Source organism: Heterodontus francisci, chromosome 16, assembly GCF_036365525.1.
Source record: "Heterodontus francisci isolate sHetFra1 chromosome 16, sHetFra1.hap1, whole genome shotgun sequence".
Classification (NCBI taxonomy): domain Eukaryota; kingdom Metazoa; phylum Chordata; class Chondrichthyes; order Heterodontiformes; family Heterodontidae; genus Heterodontus; species Heterodontus francisci.
Window position 1 is genome coordinate 100,012,483 of NC_090386.1, and position 12,700 is coordinate 100,025,182.

The window sequence follows — 12,700 nt, forward strand, 5'->3', positions numbered from 1 at the left end:
GCTACATTAAAACAGTAACCATACTTTGAAATACTTCACCGGCTGTAAAGCATTTAGGCATGAAAGGTGTAGAAATGCAAGTTCTTTCTGCAAGGTTCATGTGCCTCAGCTACATTGCAGACTCTTGTTAGAACCACCACCTTTTTGGGGAATTTTGATGTGAATTAAACACAGCCTCACTGCCACAACAACAAAAAACAACTTTAAATTTAAAATGAGCAAGTTTGTTTTAAACATTTTATTTCATTCTGAAATATTGAATGATTTGTGCTAACATAGCTAAGGGTTGAACAGAAAGTGCTTTGTCAAAACAAACATTGAACATTCACGGTGCATCTCAAAGAAATACAAATCTGATTTGCGCAAAAAAACAGAAAACACCAAACGTGACGATACAAACCAATAATTTAAAATCCGGGAACACAAACTTCACACAAAACCCATGCTGATTTGAAATTACAATAATCTATATGAAAATATAATACAATCCAAACTGCATAAAGATTCGTTACATTATGATAGGCAGTGCGTTATCTGAAAATAAATTATAGACTAGCAGCGAAATATTGTGTAATTAAACAACCTATTGAGATACAGTATCGCAGAGATAGTCAGTGCTGCAACTGCACAATATCCTGGTAACGTGACTTATAGAAAGCTCTCATCCCCACCCAAAAGTACCAATGTTGCTGGGTGCAGATCCGCAGGTGTTGACTGCCCTCCAACAGCCAGTCCAGGAGGCTTTCATGCCCCAGGATAGCAAGTTGGGAGAAAAAGAGTCAATCACAGCCAAATCCCATTCTGCCTTCAACATAGGGAGCGAGAACCCCAACTGACCCAGCACACAAAGGAACTTAATCCTGGACATTCCCACCCATGGATCCAGAACCCTCAGAGTGCAGCTCATAGGTGCCACAAAGAATACCCCAACATGCCTTGGGTTCTATTCAGAGTCTTCACTTAGATGGCAAAGCAGAGGCAATGAACAGCATCTGTCATCAAGCCAACACAATGGCTTTTCAACACAGACAAAATCACCAAAGCATTTATACCCAGGCAACATATGCAGGATATAGAAAACCCGAGAGTACAGATACTTTTAATAAGTCTGAAATGTACTTGTATCCCATTGGAAATCTGAATAGTGAGGTCTTGATTATGTCATGCAGGCCCCCATCAGCCAAGCATAAGGCATATTAAATTCACCACATGGACATTAACAAATTGCCAGCTCTTGGCTGGAAAGACATTTGCATATTAACAGACAGTGCTTGGAAAGGACAAAGGACCATTCCCTGACACATTCAACCCACAATGGACTTTTGATCACCAGACGTGGAAAGTAGGGGAACTCGCATTCCAGGTTGACTGTTAAAATGGCCAAATACACAAACAGACATGGTCAAACCAGCTAGTCATATGACTAACCTGCTGAGCAACATGAATTTTTTTAATTTGTACAAACAGTTTGGGCAGAAAGCAGAATGCTCCTGGACTGAGAAGATCTCTCCTCTCTGCTCCCATCTCTTTCTCACAAGCCTCTGAATCCACTGAAGACACATGAATCCCAAGAGAGAAAAGTCTCCTACGGCAAACATAGTTTAAGAATACTGTGCCCCAACGAAAAGCAAGATCTACCTACAATCAAGGACTCTACAGTGAGCTTGAAGAACCATAACACAAAAAACCTCCTCCAATATCACCTCAAACTTTTCCACTTTATTTCTTGTTTCCTTTCTGTCTCTATCTGCATATATCGTGTATGCATGCTAGCGAGGATGCATCGTGTATCTGTAGACGTTAACCGAATTAGAGTTTAAGTTTTAATAAAATTTCACTTTCCTTCTTTAAACCTGAGAAAGCCTGTTTGTGCTGGTTTCTTTGCCTTATAATTGGAAAGCAGTGAAAAAGGATTCACAAGGGTGAGCTGAAAACAGTGTGTTTTAAAATTAAACCCTGTTACAGTAAGACCAGGTGAAGACTGAAAGGGAACCCCAGACTCTTTTCTCACCTGGCTGTAACAATTGGAAAACTTGAAACTCCCAAAAGGTGAACAGAAATGTGAAATTTCAAATGGAAAAATCATGATCAGACTTTGGTTTAAAACATGTATGAAGCTTGACTTTTGCTTTAAAAATGGCAATTACTTGTGTGTACAGTAGAAAAAAAAGTGAGCAGCAGGGATGCGAGACTGTTGATGCCCAATTAGGCAGGATGGTTGTGTAGGTGTACCCTCTGACCAAGTGAGGACTGACCAGGCCAGTGTACAATGATACTGAACCATAGGATAAGGCAACAAACGTTTTCCCAAATCATAGTCCACTGTCAGATTAATTCAAGAAATGTTTGGATTGTTCACCATCTCCTTCCTCATCCTCCCCTGCCTTGAAACCAAAGAATGCAGTCACGCAAATTAGACAAAGTCCTGGTAACTTGGGATTTTTACTGGTCCCAATGGTCACATTCATCTCAGGCAGAGATCAGAGGGAACCGGACATTCACTGTGAACACTCTTCCACTGACCCAACTCATACCACCATTGAGCATCGGCTAGCTGAGGTTTCACTTTGCACCTTCCATAAACAACTTATCCAAAACTCTTCTACCTGCATCCTAACTTGCACCGAGCTCCAGTCACCCATCACCGCTGTGTTCGCTGACCTACATTGGCTCCCAGTCCAGTAAATTCTCATCCTTATTTTTGAATCTCTCCATGGCCTTGCCCTTCCCTATCTCTAATCTCCAGCCCTACTACACTCTCAGGTCTCTGCGCTTCTACTGACGGCCGTGCCTTCAGCTGCCTGGGCCCGAAGCTCTGGAATTCCCTCTCTAAACCTCTCCCTTCTCCTCCTCGAAGACACTCCTTAAAATCTACTTTGACCAAGCTTTGTCACCTGTCCAAGTATCTCCTTATGTGACTCGGTGTCAAATTTTGTTTGATAACGCTCCCAAGTTGTTGGTTGATTTTGTCTGCCTTGTGTCAGAATGGTTTATTTTGCCCATGTTGATGTCTCCTCACCCTGGTCCTTTTCTCTAACCACCAAGGTAGGTAGGATACAGGTGGAGAAAAACCTGGGCAAACCAGACTATAGTAGGCCAAGACCTGGGTAGCGAAGTGATCATTTCATCTAAGGTATACTGGCTGACCTGAAGGATGCAGGGTTTCATTACATCTCCTGTACTGCACACGGTTTAACACCTCGGGATGAGGTCAGGTTTCTATTCTAGTGGCTGTATTACCCCAGATTATAAACTGGTTAACGCTGGTGTGTCCAAACAGATGAGTCTGTGGCTCCCAGGTAGCTCACTTGAGCCCTATTTGCCTTTTATTTCTCACTTGGTTCCTGCTGAATGTTGAGTGACGAGAGCAGTGGATAAATCTTAAATCAGGACACTCTGCTTGAGCTGGCAACAGCTGGAGATATGAAGGGGAAGATTTTGGTTTAAACATCCCTAAGGTGGAACCAGGGCTACAGCCAGCTCCCAAAGCAGCTCTTAAAATAACAGACAGTCAAGCAACTTCAGACACATTAAGCATACAGATTGGAATATTAAAACTCCAGATTTAACAAATTGCTGCAATGACTATTATTTGTAGGCCTCTGCTAGTTGAAGAATAAAACTAAGAGGCACTGAGGAAAAATAGCACAAGTTTTCACAGCAGGAACCTTGTAGGCACATACAGTGCACATTCCCAGCTCCTTGGCTTCACTTAAAAATAAGCTCTCCCCTTGTCCCCATTATCTTGACCTGTATCATCAAAATAAATGGGAGAAAGATCAGGAATCTGAGTCCCAGGAATGTTTTGACTGTCGCTCTGAACTTTTGGTAGAATGTTGGATTTAAAACCATTTTGCAAGTTTGCCTGAGTTTGCAAACTTTATTTGGAAGTCCTCTGCATCTGTTCAAATTTGCGTCTAAGCTGTTGCTGTTTTTTCTGAAGTTTCTCCCTCTCTGCATTCAGTTTCTGTTGCTCTGCCTTCAGCCTGTTAACATACTCTGTTGCTTTTCTCAAGATAACCACTTTTGAGGCCTTGTCATTCTTGGAAAGTTCTGGCACCTCGTCTCGAAGAGCCAACAGACAATGTTTCAACTCATTCCTCCTCTGTCTCTCCAGAACATTGTGTGTCCTTCGCCTCTCCTCATCCTCCGTGTCTGAAGGCCTGGGGCTCAAGGTCGAGGACTTGTTGGGGGAAGAGTACTTGGTCTCATGGAGATACCTGTCCATTCTGGCTCGTTTTGGTGCTGGCGGTTCTCTAGAGAGCAGAGGTGAGGGCGCGGCATAGTTGTGCTGTTGCTGGATTTCCAGACTGCACCGTTTGATGCTGGCCAGAGTCTGCGAGCGGGTTCCGGTCCTTGGAGATTTCCCCTGGGCAATGCTCCCCACTGCCAGCCTTTGCTTCTCAATGGTTACAACATCAATCTCTTCTTCTGAAAACACAAGGTAGCTTTAGTATTCGTGCTTTCAGCAGAACAAGCAAGATCTTATTCAATACAGTAAAGGCAGGAACATTAAGGAGGCCATTCAGCCCCTCGAGCTATTCAATTACATCATAGCTGACCTCCATTTAACCACCTTGCTGCCATATTCCTCAGTACCATAACCCAACAATCAATGGATTTGGATCGAGCTCTGCGAAGGGAAAGCTCCTCTCATGTTTTGAGATAATTTGCTGTTTGGGGTTGGCAGGGGAATATTTAACCTTTGAACTGGGGCGGCACAGTGGTTAGCACCGCAGCCTCACAGCTCCGGGGACCAGAGTTCAGTTCTGGGTACTGCCTGTGCGGAGTTTGCAAGTTCTCCCTGTGACCGCATGGGTTTTCGCCGAGTGCTCCGGTTTCCTCCCACAGCCAAAGACTTGCAGGTTGATAGGTAAATTGGCCATTATAAATTGCCCCTAGTATAGGTAGTTGATAGGGAATATGGGATTACCGTAGGGTTAGTATAAATGGGTGGCTGTTGGTCGGCACAGACTCGGTGGGCCGAAGGGCCTGTTTCAGTGCTGTAACAATTCTGCGATTCTGCTCATATCTTGCCTTTGCTAATGGAAATGTATTTTTTCTACTGGGGGTTGTGGAGGGGGAGGGGGGGTGGTGGGGAAGAGAGGGGATGGTCTATTCAAAGGTGCAATGCTGTGGAGGGTTACAAGATCCATGGAAACAAGGCAGTCCCAAATCTCTAAAGAGTAGGCACTCCCAACAGAGGCAGAGCTGCTCTGCTGCCGCTGACTTTCCTCTTCCATTGCACGTAACCCCTCCGAGGGGATTGATTCACCCACCCACACACCTCCCCCAAGGAGATCAGGCACACCTCCTTTCTCTCCCTCCGCCTCTCCCACCCACCCCACAGGGACTGATTCTGGCTGGAGTACAATTCCACAGGTTTCTACAGCATCCCGTTACCCACTGAGCCAATGACTCTCCTGCATTGGGAGAAAAAGGGTTTGACTCTTCGATTACATGCCCTTCATTTCACCAACAGGCACTCCTCATGGACTGGCATGAAGCTCTGTGCTGTGACTGCACCCTCAGGATAATTGGCACTTAAGGTCAAAAGTGAACCATGGACCACACCAGTCAAAAAGCCAGGCAAGACAATTGCTGTCTAGGCCCATACATGAAAACATCTATTTGAATGAGAAACTTAATATACGGGGAGTCTTTCCACAAATCCAGTTGGAAGCCAAGCTCAGAGTGTGGATTGGAGAAGCAAGACTACAATGCTGGAGTCCTACCCACTTCCCCAGGGAGCACAGCATTCACAATCGCTGAAGGATAGTTACAGGTGAGGGAATGATGAAAGAATCTGACTGTGGCCACCACCTCAAATCACTGGATAGCAAATCAGGAAAAGGATCCCCCTCCCCAATCACCTCCCCATCCCCATGACATGGGGATCAGCTGCAGACCTCAATACTGCCTGGACTGAGAACAGCCCCCACACTGAGCAAAGGAGCAAGCTTGGGATCTTCCTGTTCACTCTCCATTTGTACCTTGTGGGAAAATGCAAGTCTTTAGTCTCAGATAGGGTCCGTGGGTAGCAGGAGAAGGACTGCAGCCCTTTCAATCAGGAATTTACATAGAATTACATAAACTATACAATACAGAAACAGTCCATTTGGCCCAACTAGTCTGTACCTGAATCACTGCAGTGCGAAGAAACACTGCCTGTTGACAAAGAACTTTCATCGTCTGAATTTGGATCTTCATTCTCTTGCTGTGGTGCCTCGGAGAAGGGGCTGGTGCTCTCCAAAGCAGAGCCACTGAGGTCCTGGAAGAACTGTGATTCAATCTCAGACATGAGGGGGCTGGACACAGGGACTGCATCCAACTTCTCACCAACTTTGTCCAGCTCTGCTGTTGCCAGTAGGTTATTCCACATACAGTCCTGCTCCATCTTCAGGGAGGCTTCCAAGTCCCAAATGAAACCTGGGTCAATGAATTCCTCATCTTCCAGCAGGAACTCTGACATTAATTCCAACTGGTCTGACTTGGAAGGAATTAAAGTGGAAAGGGACTCACAGAGATTGGCCTTGGGGAGCGGTGATTGTGGTGGAGTTGGCAACATTTCAACCGTCTTCAGAAACTCCTCACAGGTCTGATAAAAATCTTCATCTTCTAGGAGTGATGAGAAGATGTCAAATTCATAGTTGATATTCCCACTTTGAGGCATTGTAAGAAAAGGCTGCAAATTAAACACAACAAAGCATTAACCCAAATTCGAATTAGGATTTGGAAAAATATTTAGAACATAGCATAACACACAGATAAAGTCTACACTGAATGATGGGGGGGGGGGCGGGGAGGGGTGGGTGGAGAAAGGAAGGGGGGTAAGCCTAATGGGGCAGGGTGATGGGGGGGGGGGGGGGGAAAGCATTGTTGACTCCAATGCGATGACCCAGACTGTTTATTTATTTTATTTATTTATTTTAGAGATACAGCACTGAAGCAGGCCCTTCGGCCCACCGAGTCTGTGCCGACCATCAACCACCCATTTATACTAATCCTACACTAATTCCATATTCCTACCCCATCCCCACCTTCCCTCAATTCCCCTACCGCCTACCTATACTAGGGGCAATTTACAATGGCCAATTTACCTATCGACCTGCGAGTCTTTGGCTGTGGGAGGAAACCGGAGCACCCGGCGGAAACCCATGCGGTCACAGGGAGAACCTGTTATGTTTCGATGATCAGCAGTGATGGAACCTTAGCCCCTCCTGGTCCATGTGCCTCAGTACCACACTGGATTGTGCATTTACAAACAGAGCTGTGATCTAAGGCACGCCTGTCTCACCATCTGTGATGTGTTTCATTCAACACAAAACCTGGAGTTGGCAACAGTTCCATGCTCTGCAGATTATTGAACTGTACAAGGGTGGACAACAGCCAATCCAGGCTTGGAAGGGTACGAAAGGACAGAACACCTGAGGAAGATGTGAACAGTCACGAGATGCCAAGCAGGAGCATCTACACTTAGTGTTAAAGAGAGAACAAGAGTTGGTCTTTGAGAGATCCCTGATCTGGTCCTCCAAGCACTGAACACAGTTGGACAGCAGACTGGAGATTGACAGCTTATCTCAGTATATTAAAACCCAATGGTAATCAGGAATAAAGTACACCACACTCAGACCCTGACTCAACTGTGTAGCCATGTTCCTATACTATCACCATCCCCTCGCGCCCCCACCCACCACCTCCACATGTCCTCTATTCCCCTCCAGAATGAGATGAAATTTCCATTGAAAAGCTGAAAGTGGCAAAGTCCCCGTTGCCAAAAGTACAGATAGTTTCAGCAATAGGAAGTCATTCATTCCTTCGAGTCTGTTCCAACGGCTGCTTTATTCACAATATCAGCAATTATCATCTACAGCTGCTCACAACTTCTGCTCGCCTTCCTTTACTCAGTGAGCTACCGGGTTACCGCCTTAACCCGGGACATCTGATCTCAAACTCCAGCAAACGGCCACCGTTAGTCAGAACTCCCTCAGGATCCTCCTGGAGCCCCAACACTTCCCAAACTCCAGGAATCTCATCGCAAAACCATTCCAACAGTTCAAACCTCGCAACGCCATCTCCAATTCTCAACCATTCCTACAATCAACTTCACCAGGAAAGCATTCCCGGGATGCGGTGGAATTACTGCAGCATATCGGCTGGACACAATATAATCCACCAGGGTAGGGTCTTCACTAGATACTCATTAACCTCACCATGAAGAGTCAAGCCCACTTTCTATCAGCCCAGTTGCCTTTGTTGCTCATCTAAATACTCGACAGCTTTTGGAAACACCCCCAGGATTTTTAACAGAGGTTATGTTCCATCACTTTCACCACTTTCGCTGCTATTAACCCATCCTGCAAACTTTCCAGACTAATTTAAGCCTCTTTCCACTTCGCGTCACCATTATATTAATAATTAAGTGGTTTACAAAATCCATCTATTTTAGTAAAACATTTGTCAATTTAACCAACTTGCATTCCAAACCCTCACAAGCAGTGAGTACAGGCTGACCACACTGATATCAAACAGAATCACAAACACTGCTGACATTTTAATTGCTTGTGTTTTATTGAACTGAAATGAGAGAAGGCGGATTGTAACAGGGAGGGAGCGGGTGGCGGAGACACTCTGAGCTGCTGCTTTCCCAGACTTCGCTGTTTTACATTTCAAACACTGGTTTCCTTTCCATCTGCTCCATGATCAAGGGATGGACAGAGAAGAGGGAGGGAGGGGGGAAGGAGGTGTGTAGAGGGAGGGGGAGACAGACAGACAGACAGAGGGACACACACACACACAAAGACCCATTCCTCATCAACAAAGCTGTTTAATATAAAATGCAGAGATTGTGCCGTTGTAATCCTCTCTCTCTCTGCCTACAACACTCATTCCCACAAATCCAAGACAGATGGAGGTAAACAAGGGATAAATCAGAATCCACAAACATATCCGGATAGATAGACAGAAGTGATGTCCGGGATTTTCGACTCGGCCGTAAATTACTTGTATTTCTAAAAAAGGAAGGACCAGGTTCCGCTGTAAAATGTTAAATTCTGAACACTCGAGGGAGCCCCTCCTAATTCCTCTTATTTACAGTATTTGTAGCGCTCAGGCAATGACAGTTTTTAAAAAATAAGCCGGTCAACTTAACCCTTTGAATTCCAACTATGCCTCAAAAATATAGTTTAAAAATCTCAAAGATGGCAAATCTGAGATAGATACAATGTTAAACTAAAGTTAGAAAACGGATTAATGTTCCAGAAACTGTTCAGAATTTCAGTTAAGCAATAGCTGACTTCGCCAGTTTTCATTGAAAACAATATCAAGAAACATAAAATCAATTGTTCAACTTAAACAACCTCAGGCAGGGTGAGAGGAGGCTTTGAAAACTGAAAAGGAAACACTGCTAACTCACAAACCAGCCTTCAAATAGAATAAATAAAGACATTTATAGTCATTCAAATAGGGAAGCCGTTCAGCCCATCGCTCTGGGCCAGTGCTAGCTCTCCTAATTGGGCCAGTCTACTCTGAACCCATTTCCCTGCCCTTTATTATTATTTTTTTTATAAACTCTTCGCCCGTTCCCTTTTTAATTATGTTACAATCTCTGTTTCAACAGCCGCTAGCGGGAAAACATTCCAGTAACTCCATTTGTGCAGCATATTTCTTCCAACTTCCCTCTTCCAGTAATAATCATCAATCTTTGCCTCCTTGTCACTGATTCTCCAACAGACTTTCAACATTATTTTAGATATATTGCAAACCCTCATTACTTTCCCTTCAACCTTCCCTCTTTCAGTGATTAAAAAGTTCCACTTTCTGAGCTTTTCCCTATTGGTCCCATTCTAGTGAATCTCCTTAGCCTTTTCCTAAACCAGGAGCCCAGATCTATACACACACCGAGTTCTGAGATTCAACAAATGCTGTACAATTTCTCCTGCTTTTAAATTCAGTGACTGTGCATTTCACCCAAACCCTCATTCTGTACCTGCTCCCTGCTCTGCCATCACTGTCTACTTCAAATCCCCTTGATCCATTTCACATTCCTCTCCATTGAACCAGATCAGACCTGGACTCACCCGTACCATCCCTCTTCAATGTTTATACCATCCCAGCAAACTTCAATATTCAAAGCATGTCAAAATCTTCAAAATATTTACAGGATATAATTTATTCCAGTTAAGATGTTCAGATGTAACTAAAACCAGAAAGTAGAGGAGTGGGTTTTCCCTGTAAATCTGTAAGGATTGCATCATTTCCTAATCACACTCTTCCCCCTCCCAACATCAATTCCCATTCGGAAAGTCAGACAAGGTGAAATTTCCAGATTCCACAGGATTCAATCCCGCAATCCTGCAACTGTCAGGAAAACCTTCAGGGATTCAAGTGTAGCATCGGGGAGGGCGGGGGCTCATAACACACACACACAGACCCCCCCAAAAACACAGACTGTCTCCCCCAAACACACACAGACCCCCCCAAAAACACACACAGACCCCCCCAAAAACACAGACTGTCTCCCCCAAACACACACAGACCCCCCCAAAAACACAGACAGACCCCCCCAAAAACACAGACAGACCCCCCCAAAAACACAGACAGACCCCCCCCCCAAAAACACAGACAGACCCCCCCCCCAAAAACACAGACTGACCCCCCCCCCAAAAACACAGACTGACCCCCCCCCCAAAAACACAGACTGTCTCCCCCAAACACAGACCCCCCCAAACACAGACCCCCCCCCCAAAAACACACACAGACCCCCCCCAAAAACACAGATTGTCTCCCCCAAACACAGACCCCCCCCCAAAAACACAGATTGTCTCCCCCAAACACAGACCCCCCCCAAAAACACAGATTGTCTCCCCCAAACACAGAACCCCCCCAAAAACACACACAGACCCCCCCCAAAAACACAGATTGTCTCCCCCAAACACAGACCCCGCCCCCGCCCGCCGCCAAAAAACACACTCCACTCCACTCCACTCCACTCCCCTCCCCTCCCCTCCCCGGGTATTATCAGAAGTCGGAGCGGCCTCCCCCCCTCTCTCTCTCTCTCTCTCTCTCTTACCGGTCGCTCTCTCTACTCCGAGGCGGCTCCGGCTTCTCTGTCCTCTCTCCCGGCCCCGCGCCTCCTATTTATACCGCTCCTCCTCTCCCGCCAAAACCCAGCTCAAACCCCGCCCCCGGAGCCAGGACCGCCCCAGCCGGGAAAGGAGGGGAGGTGATCGGGGGGGGGGGCTCGGGGACAGGGGAGGAGGGGGAGGGTCCGGGACATGGAGTGGGGGGGGGCGATCGGGGGGGGGGCTCCGGGACAGGGGAGGAGGGGGAGGGTCCGGGACATGGAGTGGGGGGGGGCGATCGGGGGGGGGGCTCCGGGACAGGGGAGGGAGATCCGGGACGGGAAGGTCCGGGACATGGGGAGGGGAGGGGAGGGGGGGGGGGGTGTCCAGGACAGGGGAGGGGTTCCGGGACATGGGGGGTCCGGGACATGGGGAGGGGTTCCGGGACATGGGGGGTCCGGGACATTGGGAGGGGGTCCGGGACATTGGGAGGGGGATAGAGCGGAGGGGGGGGGGGGGCGGTCCGGGACATGGGGAGGGGGTCGGGGACATGGGGGGTCCGGGACATGGGGGGTCCGGGACATGGGGAGGGGGTCGGGGACATGGGGAGGGGGTCCGGGACATGGGGGGGGGGCGGTCCGGGACATGGGGAGGGGGTCCGGGACATTGGGAGGGGGATAGAGCGGAGGGGGGGGGGGGCGGTCCGGGACATGGGGAGGGGGTCGGGGACATGGGGGGTCCGGGACATGGGGGGTCCGGGACATGGGGAGGGGGTCGGGGACATGGGGAGGGGGTCCGGGACATGGGGGGGGGGCGGTCCGGGACATGGGGAGGGGGTCCGGGACATGGGGGGTCCGGGACATGGGGAGGGGGTCGGGGACATGGGGGGTCCGGGACATGGGGGGGGGGCGGTCCGGGACATGGGGAGGGGGTCCGGGACATGGGGGGTCCGGGACATGGGGAGGGGGTCGGGGACATGGGGGGTCCGGGACATGGGAAGGGGGTCGGGGACATGGGGAGGGGGTCCGGGACATGGGGGGGGGGCGGTCCGGGACATGGGGGGGGGCGGTCCGGGACATGGGGAGGGGGTCCGGGATAAGTGGGACCGGGACCAGCCCCGGTTCACGGCTTCGCTCGGTAGTTTTTAAGGGTGGAATCACTGAAATTGAACCGGGTCGCTTGTTACTATTTAATTTCTTGAATATATTTTATAAATGTCAATTACCCCACAGTCAGCTGTAACATATTAACACAACAATAAGGGTAGCTTAATGTAACTGATTGTAAATTGTTCATGTAACTGACCCTGTTATAATTTGTTTCTATAATCTCAATGCAACAAAGTTATTGATTTAAACTTTTATCAATGGAAATTAGTCTCGGAACTGTAACTTATTAATGAAACAAACGATCAGGAAACAAAACAGAAGATCCGTTATAAAACAGAATTGTCAAAGGACTGTCAAAAATAAAATAAATGAACAGCTATTAAAGAAAGTTTAAGCTATCTTCACAGGAATATGCACAGCATCTGAAATAACATTGGGGGACTTGGCGAGTAAGCCCAGATAAGGTACAACTGAAATATGGCGACATCAAGAGCAGGAACTGCAACTAAATATTCCCGGTTAGAACAT

The 12,700-nt window shown here is 47.4% G+C and overlaps 1 protein-coding gene across 3 annotated transcripts; it reads right to left on the reverse strand.

Moving 5' to 3' along the window:
* Positions 1-223: 223 nt before the first annotated feature.
* On the reverse strand, positions 224-11,160 carry mych (myelocytomatosis oncogene homolog). Of its 3 annotated transcripts, none has more exons than XM_068048719.1 (3): positions 11,072-11,160; positions 6,139-6,685; positions 224-4,431 (listed from the first exon to the last, which is right to left on the reverse strand). In XM_068048719.1, exons 2-3 carry the CDS (start codon positions 6,671-6,673, stop codon positions 3,881-3,883), a joined length of 1,086 nt encoding a protein of 361 aa, XP_067904820.1. In that variant the 5' UTR covers positions 6,674-6,685; positions 11,072-11,160; the 3' UTR covers positions 224-3,880. The 3 variants fall into 3 exon arrangements, with proteins under 3 accessions (XP_067904820.1, XP_067904819.1, XP_067904821.1); XM_068048718.1 differs by lacking the exon at positions 11,072-11,160 and adding an exon at positions 8,214-8,321; XM_068048720.1 differs by lacking the exon at positions 11,072-11,160 and adding an exon at positions 8,063-8,200.
* Between the last annotated feature and the right edge of the window lie 1,540 nt (positions 11,161-12,700).

What these genes read in the sequence shown, in the direction of transcription:
- mych (XM_068048720.1), bottom strand. Translation starts at nt 8,092, where the DNA reads ATGGTTGAGAATTGGAGATGGCGTTGCGAG. An exon ending in ATTGGAGATGGCGTTGCGAG is followed by an intron (nt 6,686 to 8,062) that starts GTTTGAACTGTT and finishes TTTAATTTGCAG; the next exon opens with CCTTTTCTTACAATGCCTCA. An exon ending in TTCGCACTGCAGTGATTCAG is followed by an intron (nt 4,432 to 6,138) that starts GTACAGACTAGT and finishes TTGTGTTTTCAG; the next exon opens with AAGAAGAGATTGATGTTGTA.